The sequence below is a fragment of the Jaculus jaculus genome, chromosome 11, assembly GCF_020740685.1.
Source record: "Jaculus jaculus isolate mJacJac1 chromosome 11, mJacJac1.mat.Y.cur, whole genome shotgun sequence".
In the NCBI taxonomy this organism is placed as follows: domain Eukaryota; kingdom Metazoa; phylum Chordata; class Mammalia; order Rodentia; family Dipodidae; genus Jaculus; species Jaculus jaculus.
The window spans coordinates 64,822,684-64,850,168 of NC_059112.1; the positions used below are offsets into that span (position 1 = coordinate 64,822,684).

Below are 27,485 nucleotides of genomic sequence, written 5' to 3' on the forward strand. Positions count from 1 at the left end.
AGGTAAGCAGAGAGTCTGTCTCAAAAGGGATGGATGGTGTTCATGAAGATGATATCCGATGTTATCCTTTGGCCTCTGTATGTATGCATATACCCACATATATATGAACAAACATGAGTACTACACAAACGTTATAAATATAAATAAATAAGTAAGCAAAGAATCTCAGAATTTGAAGGAGCCTTAATGATATTCTAAACACAATTGAAGCTTACATTTGCTTCAATATATACCCGCTATGTGATATTCAACTTTCTCTAGACAGCTCCATTAAAAAGTTCTTTCCTGGAGGGCTGGAGTAAGGGCTCATAGGTAAAAGCAAATGCCTGCAAAGTTCAGTTCCCCAGTACCCACATAAATCCCAATGCACAAAGAGCTGGAGGACAGGAAGGAAGTGCTGTGGGAATTTGGTATCCAGACATGACAAGGAGATTTGCAGTCATAAGCTCAATAGTCATGGTCACCTGCACAAGACTTGTAGATATGGGGCCAATCAACATTCTGTTATAGATGGCAAGGGGCTTGGGAGGGCACTTCCCCACCCAATAAGCTAATGACAGTTAAAAGTTTGCCAAAAAAGAAGAGTTGTTCTCTTCTATGGCAAAGCCTTTGGCAAGTGGTATGAAGAGGGAGTACAGTGACACTGGATGGATAAGGAAGAAAATTGTGGGGTACATATGACCAAAATGTAGGAGATATCCTGGATTAGAGTGAGACCCAACCTTGAAAACAACAGGAAAAAAAGAGAAGTAATCCATTTTATTGTTTAAATGCTGACATATTTTGTTATTTCAATATTATAATTTTAATAATTTGCCTCCTATATTGTCATATACCTTCACTAAAAATAATATTTAATAACTTTACAGCTATTAAATTATTATATTAAATTATTATTAGATTCCAGAACACATTGAGACATGAGACAGAGAAGTTGAAATTAGAAGTCCTGGGTACTAGCCTCAGCCTCACAACACCATCTGAGCTAACCTAGAACAGACACTCTACCTCTTTAGCTCTTGGTTCTCTTCTACAAATGGCAAGGGTTGGACCAAATGTTCTGTTAAAGTTCTTTCCAGCATCACAAACTGTTTTCCACTTCTCTCTCCCATGTAGCATTGTATCATACAGACAGTCAAAGAACACAGCGTTCTAATTTCCAATTTAGTTCTCAGTTTATATTGCCAGTACCTCTCTGCTTATGTCCAATATTTATAGCCAGGGATACTTTTTCTTCATCTCTTTTTCAGAACACTTTTCTAAAGGAAACAGTGCGCAGAGAGTGTGAAGAACGCTTTGAATTGACAGAGGCCTTGAGTCAAGCCAGAGAACAGCTCCTGGAGCTCAGGAAGTGCGGTGGAAGCTTGCCATTGTCACCATGTCCCCTCAGCAAGAGAGGCCTAACCTACCCTGCCACAGCTGTCAGTACCCACCCAGAGAGAAACCACATGAAAGCAAACTGTGGAAAATGCATCCCTAGCCTGCATGGAGTGTCAAAACCCACAACATCCCCATGTTCAGAAAAGACCAAGAGGGCCAGCAGCTCAGGATTGCCCAACCTTCCCCAACCCTACCCTCCCAGGGGCCGAGCATCTTCAGTAAATGACGCCCAGCAGAGGCTGGCCTTCATCCTGCGGAGGAGGCTGAGTCATCAGTGATGACCCAGACTCAGAAGCAACTCCACCCAGGGCACATGCTCCTTTCCCATATGCATGCCAGAAACTCAGTTTAGGTGAGCATGCCCAGGATCAAATGTGTCCAGATGCACTTAACAAAGAATGCAAAATGCTTGGAAACTTAAGCCACATATTCCAAGAGACCTTTGAAAGTGCAATAGATGATAAAGTTGGTATTCCAGTGGGCTGATTTCTACATGTATGTCTTAAATGTTTACATGTGCTCTGGATATACCTTTATAGTGATTATGGATAAAAAATTTTCACTTATGGCTTCACTCCCTTCCCTCTTCCATTGCAAACAGATATGTTTCCACACACACACAAAAAAAATTGATTGAATTGGTTTTATTTGTGTTTGTTCATCTTTGTTGAGCTAAATAGATTAAATGATAAATATTCCATAAGGAAAAGGATATACTTGAGTCCTTACCTGGTTTATTATCAAAGTTCTTAGTTCAAATATGAATATAGCTTACCACTATAATCATCAAAACATCTTCTCCTTGCATTATAGTCAACCTAGTAGCTGTGAGTCCCTGTATGCTAGGTCAGGAGTCCTGACAGAGGCTCTGAGTCCCTGTGTGCTAGGTCAGGAGTGCTGTAGATGCTCTGGGTGCCTGTATGCTAGGTCAGGAGTCCTGATAGAAGCTCTGAGTCCTTATGTGCTAGGTCAGGAGTGCTGATAGAAGCTCTGAGTCCCTGTGTGCTAGGTCAGGAGTCCTGATAGAAGCTCTGAGTCTCTGTGATAGGTCAGGAGTGCTAATAGAAGCTCTGAGTCCCTGTGTGCTAGGTCAGGAGTGCTGTTAGAAGCTCTGAGTCCCTGTGTGCTAGGTCAGGAGTGCTGTTAGAAGCTCTGAGTCCCTGTGTGCTAGGTCAGGATTCCTAATAGGGGCCTTGAGTGACTGTGTGCTACATCAAGAGACCTGATAGATGTTCAGAGTTCTTTTGTGCTAACTTAGGAGTGCTGATAAAAGCTCAGAGTGTTTGTGTGCTATTTCAGTCTCAGCAGCTTGCAAAGTTTCATGACCCTGGGTTTAGTTGCCAAGTATCCATGTAAAGTGGCATATGCATATGGTGTTCATTTTCAGTGGCAGGAGGCTCTGGCGTGCTCATTCCTACTCTCTGGCATTCTCCTTGAGTGAATTAAAAATTCAAAATATGTAATAATAAATTGTGAAGCCAGTGTTTAATATTACATTTTAGAATATTAAATATGTGCATATCATTTTGTATATTCTGATTTTCACATATATTTCAATGATATAATGCTTGGATCTGAAACCTGATTTCCTTTGGCAATATTTATCATAGTCTAGCATGTCCAAGGTTTTCTTCTCCAATACTCATTTATACAGCATCATACTTTATGTCTAAGTGTGTACTCCTTAAGGATGCCTACAGACCTGGAGTAAGTTTCATAATGGCAGATTTAACTGCCCCCCTTTCACAAGTCCAAGCAGAGAAAGAAAAGCAACCACCATCACCATCACAAGAAGGAACACTTCAGGAACTCAGAAAGAGCTCAGGAACTTTGGATATCTTTAGCTGGAAATTCCAAATCCACCTCACACCAGGTAGCTGGAAATCCAAGAAGGTTTGCTAAAACTCCCGAGTCTTTCGGGAGATATCCATTCAAATTACAATAGCCCTACTAAACTAAATAATTTGCTCTAAATAGAAAGCAGATATAATACCTTAAAATAAATATTTTTTAAATTGTCCATAATTAAAACTTTATTGAAAAACTGACATCAAAATAGGAGATCAATGTTTCATACCTTACAAAACCAAACATTACATTGTCTTGGTGGAGTAACTGAGCTTAAGGCTTTCTATGAGAAAACTTAAATTCAGCAAGTGGTATAGAACATTAATATGTTCTTCTGAATGAACAGCCTTCTGTGAGTCTGGCCTTTCCTCCTGTAGGCTGGCACAGTACTGTTGAACAACCTACACACAGAACCACTGTCTGAGCATGGTTGAAAACCATGGTGATTTCATAGAAAGCTGGACATTTTACATCCATGAAGTAGGAATTCAGACTCTGAACCAGCCATTTCTTTTTATTTTTTTATTTTTTTATTTTTTTAGTTTTTCTTTTCCAAGGAAGGATGTAGTAAATCTCTAGCCAAAGACATGGTGATCCTTCTGTGAGCTAAGGCGGCCCAGATTCCCTGAGGGAAGCGTTTTAGAGATCCATGGCCTTAAAATTTAGTTAGTTAGTTAGTTAGTAATTTGTTTGTTTATTTATTTATATTATTTACGTGAGAAAAAATGGGTGCACCAGAGCCTCTAGTCACTGCAAATGAACTTCTGGACGCATGTGCCACCTTATGCATCTGACTTATGTGGGTTATGGGGAATCAAACCTGAGTCCTTTGGTTTTGCAGGCAAGTACCTTAACCACTAGGCCATCTCTCCAGCCCTAAGATAAATAACTTAAAAATTTACAAATTGTTTAAAATTTGTGCAGATTCTGAGCATCTTGAGCTATATTATTCATTCACTTTTGTAATAGATACAGAGAACTAAAAAGATGCTGTGAGAACTACAAAGATAACTGACATGCTACAGATTCCCAAGAGTTGTTTAGTAGGGCAAAGAGAAGGCACATGCAGAAACTGTAACATAGGAAAGAAAATGGTGAGGAGAGAAGAGAGTTGAGAGCAAGGTGTTGTCAGTTCAATATCTTGGTAGAAGAATCAGGAATGTTGTAAGCAAGAATTGAGTATTCAATGAGTCTTAATGGAGTACTGTATTACAGAAGATAACAGCAGGTAGAGGAAATATGTATAGAGTCACAGATATGGAAAGTGTGGAAAACATGAAGAGAAATACTGGTAACTCCTTGTATGAAGGTGTTGAATAGGGACCAGTGCAGACTTTTGTCTGGAAGTGGCATGAGCTTTGCTGCAAATTGGGAGCATTGCCCTGGCTGGGCTGTACTGGAGTAACTGTAAAATGGAATGGTTGCAGATGGAACACTGATTGGCAGGCTAGAGGAGTAGTCCAGACAAGAGTTAATGGTGTTGAGAATAAGTAACAGGCATTGAATTCAAATTTTATTCAAAGCAGGGAAAGTGTTTTTCCCCTGCCCAATGCAGTTTGAAATTATCACCAGATAATACCATGTTGGCCATGGAGGCATTTCATGGGATTGGCTCTGATTAAAGGATCATCTTCTATTTAAGAATATTATACACCCATTCTCTCTCTATATATATATCTGCTTCTTTCTCTCTCTGCCTGTCACTTTCAAATAAATAAATAAAAATAAACAAAATTTTTAAAATATTAAAAAGAGGGCTGGAGAGATGGCTTAGCAGTCAAGCTCTTGCCTGTAAAGCCTAAGGGCCCTGGTTTGAGGCTCAATTCCCCAGGACCCATGTTAGCCAAATGCACAAGGGGGCACATGCATCTGGAGTTCATTTGCAGTGGCTGGAGGTCCTGGTGTACCCATTCTCTCTATATATATCTGCTTCTTTCTCTCTGCCTGTAACTTTCAAATAAATAAATAAAAATAAACACAATTTAAGAATATTATAAATCCAGGCATGGTGGCTCACACCTTTAATCCAGCATTTGGGAGGCAGAGGTAGGAGTATCACCATGAGTTTGAGGGTGCCCTGAGACTACATAGTGAATTCCAGGTCAGCCTGAGGTACAGTGAAACTCTACCTCAAAACACAAACAAGCAAACAAAAAAGAATATTATAGACTCTGAAAAATGCAAAATGTTCACTTGGGAAACATGATCCCATGGACCCAAGGTGCATCAGACCTCTCCTTGCAATAATACATGGAACTTCTGGGTGTTCTAGGATTATGTGTAAAAAGTGAGAAAAGGACATTAGAAGGAAATAACTGTCCCTTGGCTCAAAGAACGCAAAGTACAACAAAACAGGGCCATTTGAGAGTAATACCATGCAATAAAACTTCTTTCTGATTCTCAGGGACCACACATGAAGGGGAATACAGAAGAAAAGAGCTAAAATAAAAGTAAGACTTGTTTTGAAACCTTGACATTCTATGGTTCTAAAGGTACTTCATATATCTCCTGGTCCAGACCTTTAATTTTACAGAGGTAGGTAATAGTTCACTTAGGAGTTAAGTTTCCATTCATCTACCTGCTTCACATAAGATTGAATGTAAAGTGTAGGCCTCAACATATCATCCCTAACCAAGAGTAGGATCAATGTGCCAAATGTTTACTACTCAAAGTAGTCCAACAGGATTCATATCTGCTGGGAGCTTGGTAGAAGTGCAGCCAAACCTACTGGTCTGTTTGGTTTGATTTGGGTCTTATACATAGCTGGGCAAGCCCTCTACCACTGAGCTGCGATCTTGCCTAAGAAGTTCTCCTTTACACAGTAACAATGGGACATACTGGCCATGGTGCTGCCATGGGTGGCATGCTCCACGTTGACACACCATACATTAGATGAACAGAAAGAGCCTTGCTATACTTTGTTCACTTGGGCCTAACTGCATACAGTGGTGCAGTGAGACCTGCCCCCGTACATTGACCCAACTACTCTGCCATGGACTATGGACTTGCAATTCTCCAAGAAAACTAGTGATTAAAGAAAAGTAGCTACAACAAGGTGATGCATGCACAAGGTTACACATGTGAACGAGGTGGCATAGTGGTGAACGCATCTGGAGTTCAGTTACAGTGGTTGGAGGCCCTGGTGCACCAACCCTCTCCCCACCACACCCATGCTCTCACATTAAAAAGAAGAAGAAAGACCCATCTGTTGGGTTTGCCTCGGAAAAAAAAATTTTTAAAAAGGAAAAGCAGCTGGTTGTGGTGGCGCACCATGCTGGGAAACTGCTGAAGAGGCAGAGACAGGAGGATCAAGAGCTCTAGGCCACCCTGGCTTCACATTTGGCACTTTCCTGCAAAGCCAAAGGACCCAGGTTTCTACTCCCCAGGACCCACATGAAGCCAGATGCACAAGGTGGGCCATGCACCTGGAGTTTGTTTGCAGTGGTTAGAGTCCCTGATGTGCCCATTCTCTCACTCTTTCTAGCTGCTTCTCTCTCTCTCTTTCCAGTAAATAAACACATAAATACTTAAAAGCAATGGAGTCCAGGCATGGTGGCACATGGGAGGCCAATGTAGGAGGATTGTTGTGAGTTCAAGGCCAGCCTGAGACAGCCTGGGCCAGAGCAAGGCCCTACTTCAAGAAACAAACAAACAAACAAACAAAAAAAGCAAGGTACCATAAGAATCTCAACTATATCAGTACCCCTGGCTCTGAACAGCAGGTTTCAGTTTTGTTTATTCCACTGAAGCACTTTGATTTGAATCATTGGCAGCATATTGAATAATGTTGAAATTGAATCTCATAGCACCATATATATGGACAAAACTGATTATCAGAAGAAATGTGGTGATTCACTATCTTCTGAGGTTTGTTGAAATATAGAAGAACTTATTGGATTTATGAAGTTAGTATTAAAGTACTGTTAGTTCCTCTGAAATGGGTTACTTAACCATGACATTGACTAGTAGGATCAGACCTACATCAATTTCTTTTCTTTTTGATTGTTTGTTTTTTCAAGATATGGTCTCACTCTAGCACAGGCTGACCTGGAATTCACTATGTAGTCTCAGGCTGACCTCAAATAGCATCCTTCTACCTCTGCTTTCTAAGTGCCAGGATTAAAGGTGTTCACCACCACACCCAGCTGGAGATTAGTTGATTTTGAAGGTAGCACTGCAGTGGCTGAATGGCCACTAACCAGATAGAGTTTCCATTTCAAAAGTCTATTATGAGGGCTGGAGAGATGGCTTAGTGGTTAAGGAACTTGCCTGTGAATCCTAAGGACCCAGGTATGATTCCCTAGGTACCACATACACCAGATGCACAAGGTGGCTCATGTGCCTGGAGTTCATTTGCAGTGGCTAGAAGCCCTGGTGTGCTCGGTCTCTCTCTCTCTCTCTCTCTCTCTCTCTCTCTCTCTCTTTCTCTCAAATAAATAAAATATTTAACTAATTTTTTTCAAGTTTGTATGAGATGCAGTAAGGCATTATGCTCACTTGCCTTTGAGCATTAAATTGGCTCATTTCATGATTCCACAGGGTAGCTTTCTTCTGTTTTTTTTGTTGTTGTTGTTTTTGTTTTTTTAAGTGATACTGGGGATTAAACCTAGGGCCTTGTGCATGGTGGGCAAGTGTTCTACTACTGAGCAATATCTCCAGCCTATTCTTTAGATATTTTGAATTAAGAAAATAGTGAGAACTGGAGAGATTGCATTGTATTAAGGCCCTTGCCTGCAAAGCATAATGACCCATGTTCAACTCACCAGGTCCCATGTAAGGCAGACACACAAAGTGACACAAGTGCTTAAGGTCACACATGTTATTTACAAGGTGATGCATACTCTAGAGTTCAACTGAAGTAGATGGAGGCCCTGGACACCAATTGTCTCTGTCTCATAGAAAAAAAAAAAGGGGGGGGGAGTCTGTCAGGCTTGCCTCAAAAAAAAGAGAAAGAAAGAAAAGAGTGAACTCAGCCACATGTAGTGACATACCCCTGTGATGCCAGCAGACAAGAGTGAGAGGCAGGAGTATTGTTGCAAGTCAAAGGCCAGACTGGGTTACACAGCATATTCTAGGATAGACAGGGCTATATAGGGAGAACATCTCTCAAAAAAAAAAAAAAAAATGAGAGATTGATTTCATTTGCCATTAAAACATTCCTGAATACTTCTAATATATTTAGTGCTAATATTTAGCTTAGATGGTTATTATTGACAATAAGTCTTACAGCTAAATAATTTACTCAACAATTAGATAGGTAATTAGGATGTTTAAGCATTTTTAAACATATGCTTTCAGAATGGAGAGATGGCTCAGCATTAAAAGGCATTTGCTTGCAAAGCCTAATGGTCCAGGGATCTATTCCCCACTACTCACATAAAGCCAGATGCATAAAGAGGCACTTGTATCTGGAGTTTGTTTGCAGTGGCAAGTGGCCCTGTTGTGCAGTTCGTCTCTCTCTTTCTCACTGTCTATTTCTCAGTCTCTATGTGGAAATAAACAAATAAAAATATATTTTTTTAAAAAACAGATGTTTTTGCTCCCAGGTCTAGGTTGCCTGCAGGAGCACTGTGCAGGCAGGTGAAGTAGTCTGTAGTCAGTAGGCCAGACCCCAGTTTCTGAGCTCCTCCCCCACCCCCAGTCTGAGTTACTTGCACTGACAGTGTGTAGGCAGGCGTGGTGTGGCAGGCATCTGGAGTGAGTAGGCCAGTGAAAAATGGAATGTAAAGGGACACAATAGACCTGGTTAAACATCCTCCTGTGCAGCCCTTGCCTTTAGGCACACATAATGGAGGCCACCACCCAAGTTGATATTCCTGACAGATAAAGGAGAAGTTTCAGGAATCATTATCACAGGCCTTATTTCAAAAGGCAAGTGTTTTCTGTTATCTAAGGAATGGAATGACCCCCTCTGTGCAATGTACCATGACCTTCCTGTACCTAACTACATTTGTGATTAATAGCATAGAATGTTTCTTGCCTCAGTTCTGCCTAACTTTGTATTTTAACTTCCATCCTGTTTTTACAATGAACATCTTGTGGTGTTCTCCAATAAAAGCTGACACTCCTAGTAGTTCAACACTGCATCCTGAGGTCCAGACTCTGGGATGTGGACCTGTTGCACCAGCTTTCTTCTTTTCCTTTCTTTTTACCCAATAAAACTTTGCCTCACATTCTGTGAGTTAATGGTCTTAATTGTATGACAACTGACCCCATAATATTTTGGGGGCTCATCCGGAATCCACATTTCAAGGCCTCCCTCCCCAACTCTGGGGCAACAAACAAATTGGGGTAAGATGCCTAATTTCAGCCCAAGAACCGTATCTCTGAAGGACTCAGGAACCAGATGGATGCCATGACAGGCTTCAGAGTCCTCAGTAGGCCTAAGTTTCTGTTTCCCAGCAAGGTCTAAGTTTTTATTTTCCAGTAAGGATGGGCTTAACAGCTACTAGAAACCGATTATGCCATACATTCCTGAAGTCCTAAAGTTCAATTCCCCTAGCTCCAGCCCGCTGACCTTGCCGTAAGGGTACGCTTAACAGTTAAACCGGTTATACCATACATTATGCCATCCATTCCTGAAATCATAAGACATTCCTGTAGTCATGGATGAGCTCAATTCGCCTAGCTCCAGCCCGCCAACTTTGCCCGCCAAAATCCTAAGCCAACCAGAAGAGTATACTGTTTAAATCAACCAATCATGTACCCATCCCCTTCTTCTATGTTCAAATCCCTATAAAAACCCTACCCTCCCACTACTCGGGGCTCTTGTATGAATCCACTGCATTGGTGAAGTCAAGAGACCAAGCTTAAGCCTGAATTAAAGCTCCTTGTCCTTGCATACGTGTTTGGTTCTCCTTGGTAGTCACTGGGGGTGCAGAGAACTGGGCCATCGGTCAGCGTGTTCCTGGTTTTGGAAGTGGCAACAAGCCATTAATGGGGAACTTTTGCCTAGGACTGCCAGCCCCCTCTTTGTTGGGTAAGAAAGCTTCAGACATGTTTTCTCCATTCTTCTTTTCCTTTTTCATATTTTTTTCTTGCTTTTCTGGTTTTCTGGTTTTGTGTGCTTTTCTGGGTCAAAGAAGGAAGCTGGATGCAACATTAATACCCCTGGACAAGGGATTGAGGGGCCACCCTTGACCCTCTCTGGCTCTGTTCAGAGATTTTGAAGGGAGTTCTGTTTCTGGTTCAGTTTCAGTTTGGCAGCCGTGTGGAAATGTCAGGAGAGCCATTACTGCTAGCATGTTTGTGTTTGGTGTTGTGTTCATTTGTCTTGTCCTCGTCTTTGAAGATATGAGTCAAAATCTTTTGATCAAAAATATCCTTGAAAACTGGTTAAAAAGCACTTTAAAGGGCTGGAAAGATGGCTTAGCAGTTAATCGCTTGCTTGTGAAGCCTGAGGACCCAGTTCGAGGCTTGATTCTCCAGGACCCACATTAGCCAGATGCACAAGTGGGCGCACACATGTGGAGTTCAGTTTGCAGTGTCTGGATGCCCTGGCATGCCCATTCTCTCTCTCTATCTGCCTCTTTCTCTCTCTCCCTGCTGCTCTCAAATAAATAAAAATAAACAAAAAAAATTTTTTAATCACTTTAAAGATATTCAGAAAAAAAAAGATAAACAGTAAACTGAGCTAGGTCTATTATCCTAGCTACTTGGGAAGCTGAGACAGGAGGATCTCCAATTCAAGGTTCCAATATGATAGCCTGGCTCCACATTTTAAACCATGTGACTTTTAAATTGCTTGATAAAAATAAGTACATAATCAGCCGGGTGTGATGGCACATGCCTTTAATCCCAGCACTCAGGAGGCAGAGGTAAGAGGATTGCTTGGAATTCGAGGCCACCCTGAGACTACATAGTGAATTCCAGGTCAGCCTGGGCCAGAGTGAGACCCTACCTTGAAAATAAAAGTACCTAATTTTAACTTGAACTGTGCCTTATATTTCCTTTTTTGTTTGGTAATTAAACAAATAAGACATTGTTTACAGCTACCTTTTGATTTCTTTATTAATCTAAATAGTCCAACAGGTCTCGCCTAAAGATTTTGTTGACATTTGATTTATTTCAAAGTTTTTGGTTTTTGTCTTTAAAAGTCAGATTTAATTAAAGCCTATGGTAAGGTAAAATTTTTTGTAAACAAAGCCATATTTTGTTACTTGATTCCACAAATGTAATTCCTGAGTTTATGTTCTAGGCCAACTTCAACTTACATAGAGGATTATTAACAACAAAGTTCTTACTGAGGTGGTGACTCATAATTTGCCAGGTATTTTTAAAGGAGGCAACTAGCCAGAGTTCTAGGCAAGCCTGCCTCAACAGACTTACTCCTAACAAAAGCATTTCCAAATGTGTTAGAGGTATTGATAAAGATTATCTCCAAAATGGTTGTCATGTTGCTCCTGTATTCATAGAAAGGTATTTCATGGAGTTCATTAATAGGAGCTATCTCAAATCAGTGGATTATACGAAATATGAACATATTAACATATCATATATATATATGAATATATATGAATATATATATTTATATATCTTGGTACAATAAAGAAAGTCTCATTGTCAGGTAGACTTCTTTTTGGTGACCTAAATACTAAGAAAGGCTTTTTCTTTACAAATTTCCAACAATAAAATTACTAACTCTTTGAAGCCAAACTATTTGCTTCTTTGTCAGTGGATAATAAGATTAATCAATTTGGTGTCATTTTTCTTTAATAGTCTTATAAGAAAGATGGTAAATTATGGGTTGAGATGAGATAATTGAAGGAACTCAGAAGGCATTTTCAATGTTGGACATAGCATGCTTGTTAAAAATGCTTTTTGAGTGGAACTTAGCTCAGAATGTTAAAATATGTAGATGAAGATCTGTGTATGTAGAAAGGATGTAAAAGATCTAAAAAGACCAAGTTTTGTCTAAAATTAATTTTCTTTTAAAGGAATAGAAAGCTAATTTTCAGGCTAAACCTAAACACCATGCCTAAAGTTAAAGATTTTTCAACTGTTTACAAACTTTCAAGGATGCTCTAAAAGCTTTATATAAGGACATAGATTTAATGAAAATTCAGCTTACATTAGACACAGGTGATGTCCTATGTTAGGTAGGCCACAAAGTCATAAGCTCAGATGTAATTCATATTCTTTGGAGGTCTAACCAGGTTATACAGACAAGACCCTATCACCTTGTGTATTACAACTGGGTAAAATAAATTTCCTAGGTTAAAGGCAAATAACTTCAGAGTAAGACAAGGAATGCCTCAATGCTTAGTCCTCCACTCTGTCATTTCCTTTTGCTCTTGAATACTGTATATGCTATTTAAAAGTCATGATGAGCTAGACTCTGGAAAAAGGGATGACACCCCATTTATCTCACACCCCATGCAAAAGTAAGCCATGTGTTGCCCTGACCCTGTCCAGAGAAAAAATGCCCAATTGTCTCTGATGAATGACAAATGGAGGTGAGAGAGCAGGGAACAGAGCCAGGTTGATAATGGGAAGTTGATTCACAGAGGTAAAGCCAGGTCAGTATGGATATAAATATTTACTTGTTTATGTTTATACCTTCTCAGGATGGGTGGAAGCTTTCCTGACCAAGACTGAGACAGCCCAATTAGTAGTTAAAAATTTTCTTAGAGGAAATAATTCCCCACTATGGTTGCCCCTCAAGATAAGATCAGGGGTGGGGAGGGAGGGAATTACCATGGGATATTTTTTTTATAATCATGGAAAATGCAAGTAAAAATTTAAAAAAATTTAAAAAAAGATAGGATCAGATAATGGGCCTGCCTTTATGTCAAAAATCACTAAAAAAATTGACTGAGATATTGAAGATTAATTGGCAATTACATAGTGCCTATCATCCCCAAAGTTCAGGCCAGGTAGAAAGGATAAATAAGACCCTAAATGAGACTTCAACTAAATTAACCCTAAAGACCAGTAAAGGACAGACAAGACTCCTTCCCTTTGCCCTGTTAAGTGCCAGGTGTTTACTCCATTTAAAATTATGTATGGACCTCACCTCCCCCATCCAATCCTTCCCTGGACGGGTCTTGAATAGATAACTGACTTTACTAATGAAAGGCTTCTTCCTTTCTATCCAAGTCTTACCAAGACTACAGAAGTCCATAACTGTGACAGTCAAGGCTGCTTTTCAGATACACCCTATTGCCCCTATCACTTTCAGCCCAGTGACAGAGTTTAAATCAAGAGACACCCTATTGGGAGGTATTGGGATGTTGGAAGGGCCCCCACCAGGTCATCCTAAACACTCCAATGGCCAAGGAAATGGAGGGGACAAAATAAAAGGTGATTAAACTTACTTTTTATGAAACAAGGGGCCTATGTATAACTTTAAGTAAAATTTGTGGCTTTTAGCCAATTGGTCAGGAATAATCCTAGGTACACTGGCTTTAGTTAGGAAAAAAAAAAAAAAAAAAAAAAACAAAGAGAAAACTTCAGAGACAAACCACTAATAATTGGTTTCAGTCTGTTTAGTTAGTCTCTATGGTGAACTTCCCTTATCTCTTCTATTGCTGGCCCCCGATACTACTGCTCTTAGGCCTTACTGTAGGTTCCTGCATTATTAATGCTCTAAGTAGATATGTAAAGAATAAAATAAGTTCTGTTAAACTTAATGGTATTGCAGACACAATACACCCCTTTAGATAACAATATCCTAGACACTGTTCTTCAGGAGCCAAGGAATTGACTTAATGTCATATCAGAGGGGGAAATGAAAAATGGAATGTAAAGGGACACAATAGACCTGGTTAAACATCCTCCTGTGCAGCCCTTGCCTTTAGGCACACATAATGGAAGCCACCACCCAAGTTGATATTCCTGGCAGATAAAGGAGAAGTTTTAGGAATAATTATCATAGGCCTTATTGCAGAATGCAGGTGTTTTCTATTATTTACAAAATGGGATGACACCCTCTGTGCAATGTACCATGACTTGTACCTAAATACATTTGTGATTACATAGCATAGAATGTTTCTTGCCTCAGTTCTGCCTAACTTTGTATTTTACCTCCCATCCTGTTTTTACAGTGAACATCTTGTGGTTTTCTCCAATAAAAGCTGACACTCCCAGCAGTTCAGGGATGCATCTTGAGATACAGAATTCTGGGATGCAGACATCTTGCACCAGCTTTCTTCTTTTTCTTTCTTTTCATGCAATAAAACTTTGCCTCACATTCTGAGTCAATGGTCTTACTTGTATGACACCAGACCCCATACCAGCCAGATCCCTGTTTCAGGCTCCTCCTACCTTCTCAGTCTAGGTTGCCTGTACAGTGCACAGGGCAGGCATGGTGGTCTGTAGTGAGTAGACCAGACCCCAGTTTCTGATCTCCTCCCACTTGGTCTGGGTTGCCTGCATGGAAAGTCTACTGGCAGGCAGCACAGCAGTCTAGAGTAGTCCAGACCCCTGTTTCCCTGTTTCCTGACTCCTTCCACCTTGCCAGTCTGGGTTCCCTGTACCAGTCTCTGTGCTGAAGGGCACAGCACAGAGGAAATAGGCCAGATCCCTGTTCCCATGCTTCTCTGAATCCCCTGGTCCTGGTAGTTCCCATCGGGATTTACTTGGGATGGCCTGGTCTCTGTGTGAGCTGTGGAACCAGGCCCTGTAGCAGACAAATTCAGGTTCACTGAGATGAACTTCCAGACCAGGGACAGTTATGAAGGAAGGGATTTGTTGAAGCTTACAGATCCAGGAGAAGTTGCATAAGTAGCAGAAGAAGCTAGCCTGCCTTCACAGGCCCAAGCAGAAAGAGAAGCACAAGCCAAAAGCCACATAGCACAGCACACTTCAGGAACTCCAAGTAGGTACACTTTGCATATCTTTAGATTGCAATCTCAAATCCACCACCACACCTTAAAATCTGCCCACTGAAACTGCCTCCAGCCAGGTGGCTGCAGATGCAAACTATAAAGTAATAAATAACTGAATATACTGGGGGCCATCTATTCAAAAAACCACAGGCCTTTTGCTCCAGTATCCTGACTGATCACTGGGTACTAACACACCTGTTTACCTGAGTCAGAGGGTGCATGGGTAAAAGGACAACAACTTACTTCCTTGTCAATAACATAAAGAATCTTCCTAAAATGGGTAAAACACAATGCCAAAAAAAAAAAAAGAAAAGAAAACTGAGAGATTTCCACCAAGGATGCCTAATTCTACAATGGAAGCCTCCAATGAAATCAGAGAAAAATCAACAGAAATTCACTCCCAAAATGGAAACACACTTACCATTGAGGCCCTGATCAAAAAAAAAAAAAAAAAAATTACTGAACTGGAAACAAAGCATCAAATAACCAATGATTGTATCAATGAAATTAAAGAGAATCTTTTCCTAGAGCGTTCATCTTTTGACAGTAAGCTAACTTGATTGAAGAATGCTTCAAAGAGATATGAATAAATTTTAGGTAAGTCAAGAAATATAAGATCAACAACCAGTTGATTAAGCTTAATGAATACTTGATCGAATGTAAGGAAGAACTCCAGGAAGCATCAAGAAAAACAGAACATGAAATCATACCTCAAATAAAGAGATGGGCATGATACAAAATAGCACAACAGAAAACAGAATAAAAACCTCTCAAGAACCCCTCACCAACAGAGTTACTCATGTGGAAGACAGAACCTCTGACCTGGAAGACAAGAAGAATTTTATCAAAAATCCCAAAACTTTGCTAAGTTCAAAAAAATCAAGTGAACAGAATACAAGGGAACTGTGGGACAACCTAAAGTGACCATTCATCCAGATCATAGGTATACCAGAAGGAGAGGAAATCCAGGCCAGAGGCATAGAGATAACATTCAACAAAATTACTAAAGAAAATTTCCAAACCTCTAAAAAGGGAGGCCCATTCAGATACAAGAAGCCCACAGAACACTGAAAAGACAGGTCCAAAGAAGAAACTCTCCCAGACACATCATAGTCAAAACTCTTAGCAACAATAACAAAGAGAGAGTGTTAAAAACAGCAAGAGAGAAACAATTCACAACATACAAAGTCTTTACATCACAATTACATCAGATTTCTCAATTGAAACCCTGAAAGCTAGAAAGGCCTGGAATGGAATACTTCAAAGTCTGAAAAACAATGGCTTCCAACCTTAGCTATTCTACCCAGCTAAACTATCTCTCATAATAGATAGTGAAAGAAAAAACTTTTCATGAAAAAGTCAACTCTATGATTATATGAACGCAAAGCCAAACCTACAAAGAATACTTGAATACACCACACAGACCAGTCAAACAACCAATCTCAAGAGCCAAAACATCACAATAACCAAAATAGACCAGGCTCAAAATAATACAAAACACAAGAAAGCACCAAGCCCCATAAAATTAATTAATTAATTAATTTAAACCTCACAGTAATAACCTTAAATATTAATGGTTTTAACTCACCCATCAAAAGACACAGATTATCAGGATGGATCAAAAAACTGGATCCTTCTATCTGCTGTCTTCAAAAAACCCACCTCAAAAAAAAAAAAAAAAAAAAAAACCACCTCACCACTAAAGATAGACACCTCCTCAGGGTGAAAGGATGGAAAATGACATTCCAAGCAAATGGAAATAAAAAACAAGTGGGTGTTGTTGCTATATTAATATCTGATAAAATAGACTTCAAACCAAAAGTAATTAAAAAGGACAAACAAAGCCACTTCTTACTCATCAAAGAACTGATCCAACATGAGAACATCACAATCATAAGTATATATGTGTCAAACACAGGTGCACCACAGTTTATAAAACAAAATCAACTTGATGATAAAACAGAAATAAACACCAATACCATCATAGTCAGAGACTTTGATACTTCACTATCATCAATAGACAGATCGTCCAAGCAGAAAATAAACAGCAAAATAATAAAGCTCAACAACATCATAGATTACCTAGACCTAACAGATATCTACACAGTTTTCCACCACAACTCTACAGAATTCACATTCTTCTCAGCAGCCCATGGAACCTTCTCCAAAATTGACCATATATTAGACCATAAACTGAGCCTTCATAAAGTTAGGAAACTTGAAGTAACTTCCTGCATCATGTCAGATCATAATGCTTTAAAGCTAGAAATTAACAAGAGATACATCAAGAACTCCATCAACTCATGGAAACTAAACAATGAATAGGTCATGGAAGAAATTAAAAAAAATAAATTGTAAAATTCCTAGATGTGAATGATAATGAAAACACAACGTACCAAAACACAGAACACAATGAAGGCATTCATAAGGGGGAAATTCATAGTCCTAAATGCTTTCATTACAAAGTCAGAGAGATCCCAAATCAATAACCTAACTGTCCACATAAAGGTGCTGGAAAAACATGAAGAATCCAACCCAAAGAGCTCCAGACAGCAAGAAATAATCAAGATTACATCAGAAATTAATGAACTGGAAACTAAGAAAACTATTTTAAAAATTGATAAAACCAGGAGCTGGTTCTTTAAAAAAATAAACAAGCTTGACAAACACCAGACAAAACTGATCAAGCAAAAAAGAGAAGTCTCAAATTAGCAAAATCAGAAATGAAAAAGGAGAGATCACAACAGACATCAATGAAACTGGAAGAATCATCAGGGCATACTTCCAAAACCTATACACCACAAAATTAAATAATCTGGAAGACATGTTTGAATTCCTAGACACATGCCATCTACCAAAACTAAACTCAGAGCAGATTAATCTCCTAACTATCACATCTATGGAGATTGAAAAACCTCCCCCAAAAGAAAAGTCCAGGACCAGATGGCTTCTCAGCTTAGTTTTATCAAACCTTCATTGAAGAACTGAAACCAATTTTTCTCAAACTACTGTGCATAATCAAAGATCAGGGAATCTCCTCTTACTCCCTGTATAAAGCTAGCATCACCCTAATACCAAAACCAGAAAGAGATGAAACAAGGAAAGAAAATTAAAGGACTATATCCATAATGAACTTAGATGCAAAGATCCTGAACAAAATCCTTACAAACTGAATTCAATAACACATCAAAAGCATTGCATTATCCACCTTGATCAAGTAGGCTTCATCCCAGGGATGCATGGTTGGTTTAACATATAGAAATTGGTCAATGTAATATACCACATAAACAATCTGAACCATAAGAACCACATGATCATCTCAATTGATGCAGGGAAGGCCTTTCACAAAATATAACACCACTTCATGATCAAACTAGAACATGATCACCTGGAAAGAAAAGGCATGTAGGGTTTATATCTCAACACAATAAAGGCTGTATATATAAAGCTCCTAAAGCCCAAATAGTACTTAATTGGGAAAACTCAAGGTGTTCCCACTGAGATCATGAACAAGACAGGGTGCCCACTCTCACCACTGCTCTTCAACATAGTACTAGAAGTACTAGCCCAAGTAATAAGACAGGAGGAAAAAAATTAAATGGATTCCAGTCGTAAAGGAAGAAGTCAAGTTAGCCCTATTTGCAGATGACATAATTCTATATATAAATGACCAGAAATCTCCATCTCAAAACTTCTAAAGGTAATAAATTCCTTCAGTAACATGACAGAATACAAAATCAATGCACAAAAATCAGTAGCTTTTCAACATGCAAATGACCAATATACAGAGAAAGAAATCAGTGAAGCTGTCCCATTTTCAATAGCAACAACAACAACAACAAAATACCATGGAATAACACAAACCAAGGATGTGAAAGACCTATATGATGAAAACATAAAAACACTCAAGAAATAAATCAAGGAGGACTTGAGAAGATGGAAAGACTTCCAATGCTACTGGGTAGGTAAAATTAATATTGTGAAAATAGCAATTCTACCAAAAGCAATATACAGATTTAACACAATACCAATAAAAATACTAGCATCACTCTTCACAGAGATTGAAAAACTGATCTCAAAATTCATATGGAATGGCAGAAGGCCTCAGATATCCTCAGGGGGGAAAAAACAACTCTGATAGTATTACCATACCTGATCTAAAGGTATATTACAAAGCCATAGTGACAAAACAACATGGTGCTGGAATAAAAACAGAAATATAGACCAATGGAAAAGAATTGAAGACCCAGACCTTAGGGTAAGCAATTACAGCTGCTTAATCTTTGATAAAGGTGCCAGTAATGTAGACTGGAGAAAAGACAGCATCTTCAACAAATGGTGTTGGACAAATAAGATGACCATATGTAGAAAAATGAAATTAGACCCACTCATTTTGCCATACACAAAAATCAAGTCTAAATGGATTAAAGACCTCAATTTAAGACCTGAAATTCTTCAACTACTAGAAGAAAAACAGGATGTACTCTCCACAATATAGGACTGGGAAGACATCCTGAACAAAACCGCAGTAGCCAAGGAAATCAAACAAGCACTCCACCAATGGGGTCTATGAAGCTAAAAAGGTTTTGCACAGACAAACATACCATAAGCAGAACTAATAGATTACCCACTAAATGGGAGAAAATCATTGCCAGCTGTACCATTGACAGAAGCCAAATATCTAGAATCTAAAAAGAACTCAGAAAACTAAACAATAAAAAACCAAACAACCAACTCTGAAAATGGGGCAGAGAACTAAATAGGCTGTTCTCAGAGGAAGAATTACAAATGACTAATACACACTTAAGAAAATTATCAACATTCCTAACCCAACAAATGCAAAGTAAAACAACTATGAGAGTCTACCTTATTCCAGGAAGGATAGCAAACATTAAAAATTCAAATGAAAGCAAGTGTTGGCAAAGATGTGGAGAAATAGGAACACTTATTCACTTTTGTTAGGATTGTAAGCTGGTAAAACCACTATGGAAATCAATCCTGAAATCCAATGATGAATATAGAGTTACCAACAGACCCTGTTGTACCCTAACTGGGCATTTACCCTAAAAACTCTACATCTCAGTTCAGAGATATTTGCTCAACCATGCTTATAGCTGCTCAATTTATAATAGCTAAAAAATGGAATCAACTCAGGTGCTCATCATTGGATGAGTGGATAACCAAGATGTGGTATATCTACACGATGGAATTCTACTCAGCAGTAAGAAAAAAATGGAAATTTGTAGAAAAATAGTAGACCTTGGACCAGATCATTCTAAGTGAACTCACACAATCACAGAAAATCAACTGTCACATAGTCTTACTCATTCATCTGCAGTTCTTAACCTGGATCAACCTGAGTTGGTGACACATCTGAATGCATCTCGAGGCTTGGACAATAGGAAAGGTGGGGCTTGGGGAAAAGGGAAGGTTGGTGGAAGGGACACAAAACTGAACTGGTATGATAGAATCCTATATCCTGGAAGTCAGACTAAAAGTTGGAACCCTCAAGAGAACCTTAGGGGGAGGACCTGAATTGAAGTGCCCTGGAGAGGGTGAGATGAAACCTAACCTCAAATTTCTCTTGCTTCTCTCTCTCTTTCTTTTTTTTAAAAAAAATTTTTAAATTTTTTATTTATTTATTTGAGAGCGACAGACACAGAGAGAAAGACAAATAGAGGGAGAGAGAGAGAATGGGTGTGCCAGGGCTTCCAGCCTCTGCAAACGAACTTCAGACGCGTGCGCCCCCTTGTGCATCTGGCTAACGTGCGACCTGGGGAACTGAGCCTTGAACCGGGGTCCTTAGGCTTCACAGGCAAGCACTTAACTGCTAAGCCATCTCTCCAACCCTCTTTCTGTTTTTATTCATTTATTTATTTGATAGAGAAAGAGGAACAGAGAGAGAGAGAAAGACAGAGAGGGTACACCAGGGCTTTCAGCCACTGCAAATGAACTCCAGACACTTGCACCCCTTGTGTATCTGGCTAATGTGGGTCCTGGGGAATTAAACCTGGGTCCTCTGGCTTTGCAGGCAATTGCCTTAACCACTAAGCAATCCCTCCAACCTTTGTTTCTCTTTCTTTTCTGTCTTTTTCTTTTTCTTTCTTTCTTTTTTTTATTTTAATTTATTAGTTTTCTTTTCAGCAAATACAGACAGTTTGGTACCATTGTTTAGGCTCATCTATGATCTACCCCCTCCCATTGGACTCTCCTTGTTGATGTAAATGGGTTGTGCATTGTGGAGTTAGCCCACAGTCATTGGTACAATAAATGCCTCTGCATATCATGACCCAACATGTGACTCTGACATTCTTTCCACCACCTCTTCCACAAAATTTCCCTGAGCCATGTTGGGTTCATTTTTGCTCTCTTCAGTGCTGAGGTGTTGGGGGCCTCTGAGGCTCTGGCTCTCTGGTTTGATAGGAGTTGATTTTTCTCTGTGTTGGTCCTTCCCCTTTGTGCTGGTATGCAGTTCACAGGAAAACAGCACCCTTGCTTGTTTTGCCAATTGTCCTTAGTTTCAGTCAGGCCCCTTTTGAGGTATGTTGGGGCAGCTCTCTCCTTAGGATCTGCATATATCTGAAAAAGAGAAGCAGATTCTCCAACGGAGAGTAAGTTAGCACCCGGAAAATTGAGATAACAATTACTTTTTTGATAGAGAGTTTGATAGGTGTAGGCCCTCTTGTACCCCATGATTGATGGTAGCTTGATATTGGATAGTGGGCATATGTTTGGGTATGGTTCTGACTTGTTTCCCAGCTCCAGCTATGGATCTCGTACCACTGAGGGGATCAGTTAGCCAAATCAAGAGCAGTTGGTTCCCCACCATGGCTGTGTGCCACTATTGCACTTGTGTGGGCATCACATCAGGTTATTTGTTGCTAATTAGGTTAGACAATGAGTTGCTTGAACAGATATTGGTCATTTCCCCCAGTCGCCCATGTAGCACCATGTAGTACCTACCTTGGTGCTGCTGGCCTGCAATTCCCTGTACCAAGATGTGGTCTATATCCAAAATGAGCTCTTGATCAGAGAGTTCTACTAGATCTCCCAAAACAAACAAGACAGACTTCTGTCAGCACTTGATTGCCCACCAGAGGTTAATGGTAAGACCCTACTGCTGAGGACACCACACACTGTTGGCACAGACCATGGAGAGACCTGGTTGGAATCCAGAAAAGAGCCAGTCCCCAGACTATCAGCACATCTAGTGCTGGAAAGCACTACATGAGCTACTAGAGGAAAATGGCCAATATCTGTCCAAGCAACTCAAAGTCTAAGCTACTCTGAAGCAAACAACCTGATGTGATGCTCACACAAGTGCAATAATAGCACACAGCCATGGAGAGTAACCAACTGCTCTTTGATTTGGCTACTAGATCTGCTCATTGGAAAGGAAACCATATCTGGAACTTGGAAACAATTCAGAATCATATCCATATAATGATTCTGCTTTCCATTGTCAATCTCCTTAGACTATAAGATGGTCTATACCCTTTTAATTCTAAATTAATAATGGTTATCCCATTTAACTAGTATTGACTTCATTCTCTGTTGAAGAATTTACTTCTTGTTTTCAGACAGGAGCTGGACTGAGGGGATAAATGACCCAGTACACTCCACCCCAGACCCAGCTGAAACCACAGAAGAATTGGGGGAAATGAGCAAGTGCTGTTTTCTTAGTGAATCTGATATCAGTACAAGGGTGATGGAGATAGACACTGAGGACACTCAACACCTACCAAAGCAGAGATCCAGAGGCTCCTAAGTGCCCATCACTGAAGTAGACTTAAAATGCTCCCAGCATACTCAGGGAATTTTGCAGAAGTGAGGGCAGAAAAATTGTTAGAGCCACAAGTTGGGACATTTTTCGCAGAGACCGGCCACCACATTGCATGACCCACAATCCCCATCGGTTGGCCTGCATACCAATGATGAAGATCTCTTCAGAAAAGAGAAAAGGAGAAGACAAAGGATGGTACTAACATGTGTTGTTTACATGCTAAATAGGTCCATATCTAATAAAAATAGATGTTTTCATAAAATATTTGTGTGAGAAGGCTTAACACTAGAAACACATTTGTTTCATTGAAATGTGAACATCTGGTTTGGCATTGAGCCTTGATATGATCTAACACATTAATCTAAAGAGATACCTTCTGCCTTCTGTATTCTTAAAGCAAATGAATGCTCCAGCTGCAATTTTCTATCCTGAAAACTTTCTAGGGAATCAAGGTCACTGCCTGGGTTCAAGTGACCCTCTCCTTTTCACTACTGCAAATCAGGACTCTGGAACCAGGTTTCCACTTACTATTACCATACTTTTAAATAATATATTTGAGTTTTAAGCTTGTATCTCAAAGGATCTCAAAAGTGGACTTATTTTATGTTTCCAGGTGGGTTCTAATACTTAGTTTAAAAACTGTGAAATTGCTTTGGTGTGTTAGGAAAATAAAGAAATTAATCCATCTGTTCCCTCTAAAACTGTACCCCAACTTAAAAAAAAAATCACTCTGTATTTTTTTTTTTTCATTTTGATGATTACATTATTTTAAACAACAAAATACACTGAAAAATTAATGCCAATAAAATTCTTGGTCATAATATTAAGAAATACAATATATAAATTGAAAATATGATTGTTTAAAATTTGAAGATGGAAGTGACCTCATTTGGGTAGAGTCAGACATTAACATAATCTGGAAGGGAAGGAGCTCTGACCCAAACAGCATCTTTCAGCTAACAGAAGAGAAGAGAAGCATGGTGGATGGCGAGGATGGGGCAGTCTGCCTCTTCAGGAAGAATGGATTTATTCCCAGCGTCCACAACTATCACATCACTGTGCACTAAGACTTTCCCTGTGAAGCTGCCCCATCCATCTTTTCTGCCTCTTAAATTATCCTTTTAAAAACATCAACAGCAGTCTGGTTTTCTTTAGCAGAAGATTCCAAAAAAGCTGCGTTCCAAGATTCTGCCAAAGCTTTTCCTTCTTCATAACTGGTCACCCTTTCCATATGTAGGTCTTTCTTATTTCCAACCAGCATAATAGGTATTTGTACTTTCCCCACCATGTCCAACAATTTGCCATGGATAACCTTAATAACTTCAAACCTTTTGATTGATGTGACAGAATACATGAGAATATAACCATTAGTATCTGTGGAGTATGTCTGAGGAAAAATGGAATATTCATCCTGGCCAGCTTTGTCTACAAGTTGAAGATGATATTCTTGTCCATTTACTGTGATCAACTTGTGAAAGTGTTTTCTATGGCTGGATCATAGGAATCAACAAATTGGCCTTCAACAAACTGAATTGTCAATGTGCAGCTCCCCACAGACCGGTGGCCCAGGATGGTGATCTTTCGGGACTTGGATTGCCGCATCTCAACACTCCTTGCTCAGCCCCGGCCTAACCACGTCCACCATGGTGGTGGCCAGCGGTCGACAGAGCGGGACTGCCTCTGGCGGGCAAGCACAGCTGCCTCTCTTTCCCCAACTCGCTCTCGCTCTCCCAATATTTTTAAACAATGGTTTTAAAAACTTTTTATTGCTGGGCATGGTGCTTCACACCTTTAATCCCAGCATTGGGGATGCTGAGATTGAAGGATCCTTGTGAGTTTGAGGCCATCCTGAGACTACACAGTGAATTCCATGTCAGCCTGGACTAGAGCCAGAACCTACCTTGAAAAACAGCAACAAAAATTTTCTTGGGCTGGCATGATGACTTAGCAGTTAAGGTGCTTGCCTGCAAAGCCTAAGGACCCAGGTTTGACTCCTCAGTACCCATGTAAGCCAGATGCACAACATGGTACATGTGTCTGGAATTTATTTGTAGTGGCTAGAGGCCCTAGCACGTCCATTCTCTTTCTCTACCTACTTCTTTTTCACTTTCAAATAAATAAATATTTAAAAAAACTTTTTATTGACAATTTTCATACGTGTACATAGTATTTGTTTGTTTGGTTTTTTTTTGTTTTTTTTGTTTTTTTTAAATTTTTATTAACATTTTCCATGATTATAAAATATATCCCATGGTAATTCCCTCCCTCCCCACCCCCACACTTTCCCGTTTGAAATTCCATTCTCAATCATATTACCTCCCCATTACAATCATTGTAATTACATATATACAATATCAACATATTAAGTATCCTCCTCCCTTCCTTTCTCCACCCTTTATGTCTCCTTTTCAACTTACTGGCCTCTGCTACTAAGTATTTTCATTCTCACACAGAAGCCCAGTCATCTGTAGCTAGGATCCCCATATGAGAGAGAACATGTGGCGCTTGGCTTTCTGGGCCTGGGTTACCTGACTTAGTATAATACTTTCCAGGTCCATCCATTTTTCTGCAAATTTCATAACTTCATTTTTCTTTACCGCTGAGTAGAACTCCATTGTATAAATGTACCACATCTTCATTATCCACTCATCTGTTGAGGGACATCTAGGCTGGTTCCATTTCCCAGCTATTATAAATTGAGCAGCAATAAACATGGTTGAGCATGTACTTCTAAGGAAATGAGATGAGTCCTTTGGATATATGCCTAGGAGTGCTATAGCTGGGTCATATGGTAGATCAATTTCTAGCTGCTTTAGGAACCTCCACACTGTTTTCCACAATGGCTGGACCAGATTGCATTCCCACCAGCAGTGCAGAAGGGTTCCTTTTTTTCCACATCCCTCCAACATTTATGATCATTTGTTTTCATGATGGTGGCCAATCTGACAGGAGTGAGATGGAATCTCAATGTAGTTTTAATCTGCATTTCCCTGATGACTAGTGACGTAGAACATTTTTTTAGGTGCTTATATGGCATTCGTATTTCTTCCTTTGAGAACTCTCTATTTAGCTCCTTAGCCCATTTTTTGATTGGCTTGTTTGATTCCTTACTATTTAACTTTTTGAGTTCTTTGTATATCCTAGATATTAATCCTCTATCAGATATATAGCTGGCGAAGATTTTTTCCCATTCTGTAGGTTGCCTCTTTGCTTTTTTCACTGTGTCCTTTGCGGTGCAAAATCTTTGTAATTTCATTAGGTCCCAGCGGTTAATCTGTGGTTTTATTGCCTGAGCAACTGGGGTTGTATTCAGAAAGTCTTTGCCAAGACCAATATGTTGAAGGGTTTCCCCTACTTTTTCCTCTAGCAGTTTCAAAGTTTCCGGTCTGATGTTAAGGTCTTTAATCCATTTGGACTTAATTCTTGTGCATGGCGAGAGAGAAGAATCTATTTTCATCCTTCTGCAGATATTTATCCAGTTTTCAAAACACCATTTGCTGAAGAGGCTGTCTTTTCTCCAATGAGTATTTTTGGCATTTTTATCGAATATCAGGTGGCTATAGCTACTTGGGCTTACATCTGGGTCCTCTATTCTGTTCCACTGATCTACATGTCTGTTTTTGTGCCAGTACCATGCTGTTTTTGTTACTATGGCTCTCTAGTATAGGTTAAAATCAGGTATGGTGATACCACCAGCCTCTTTTTTGTTGCTCAGTATTATTTTAGATATTCGAGGTTTTTTGTGATTCCAAATGAATTTTTGGATTGTTTTTTCTATTTCCATGAAGAAAGCCTTTGGAATTTTGATAGGGATTGCATTAAATGTGTAGATTGCTTTAGGTAAGATTGCCATTTTCACGATATTGATTCTTCCAAGCCAGGAACAAGGGATGTTTCTCCACTTTCTAGTTTCTTCTGCAATTTCTCGCTTGAGTGTTTTAAAGTTCTCATTGTATAGATTCTTTACTTCCTTGGTTAGGTTTATTCCAAGGTATTTTATTTTTTTTGATGCAATTGTGAATGTGAGTGATTCTCTGATTTCATCCTCTGTGTGATTGTTGTTAGCATATACGAAGGCTACTGATTTCTGTGTATTTATTTTGTATCCTGCTACATTGCTGTAGGTTTTGATCAGCTCTAACAGCTTGCTAGTAGAGTCTTTAGGGTCCTTTATGTATAGAATCATGTCATCTGCAAATAATGATAACTTGATTTCTTCCTTTCCAATTTGTATCCCTTTTATGTGTGTCTCTTGCCTTATTGCTATGGCTAAGACTTCCAAAACTATATTAAATAGAAGTGGAGACAGTGGACACCCTTGTCTTGTTCCTGATTTTAGTGGAAAAGCTTCCAGTTTTTCCCCATTTAGTAATATGTTGGCTGTAGGCTTGTCATAAATAGCCTTTATTATATTGAGATATGTTCCTTCTATTCCCAGTCTCTGTAGGACTTTTATCATGAAGGGATGTTGGATTTTGTCAAATGCTTTCTCTGCATCTAATGAGATGATCATGTGATTTTTGTCCTTCAACCCATTTATGTAATGTATTACATTTATAGATTTGCGTATGTTGAACCATCCCTGCATCTCTGGGATAAAGCCTACTTGGTCAGGGTGAATGATCTTTTTGATATACTCTTGTATT

The 27,485-nt window shown here is 39.4% G+C and overlaps 1 protein-coding gene and 2 pseudogenes across 1 annotated transcript in view; 1 reads left to right on the top strand and 2 right to left on the bottom strand.

Annotated features, from left to right (window-relative positions):
• Positions 1 to 1,658, top strand: part of Lekr1 (leucine, glutamate and lysine rich 1) — a 319,603-nt gene extending 317,945 nt beyond the window's left edge. Inside the window, exon 11 of the mRNA XM_004652098.2 lies at positions 1,251 to 1,658. Coding sequence (XP_004652155.1) covers positions 1,251 to 1,658 — 408 coding nt within the window. The remainder of the gene's footprint in view (positions 1 to 1,250) is intronic.
• Positions 1,659 to 3,549: 1,891 nt separating this feature from the next.
• Positions 3,550 to 3,817, bottom strand: LOC105943639 (annotated as a pseudogene).
• A 20,070-nt stretch (positions 3,818 to 23,887) lies between these two features.
• On the bottom strand, positions 23,888 to 24,441 carry LOC123453334 (annotated as a pseudogene).
• Positions 24,442 to 27,485: the final 3,044 nt, after the last annotated feature.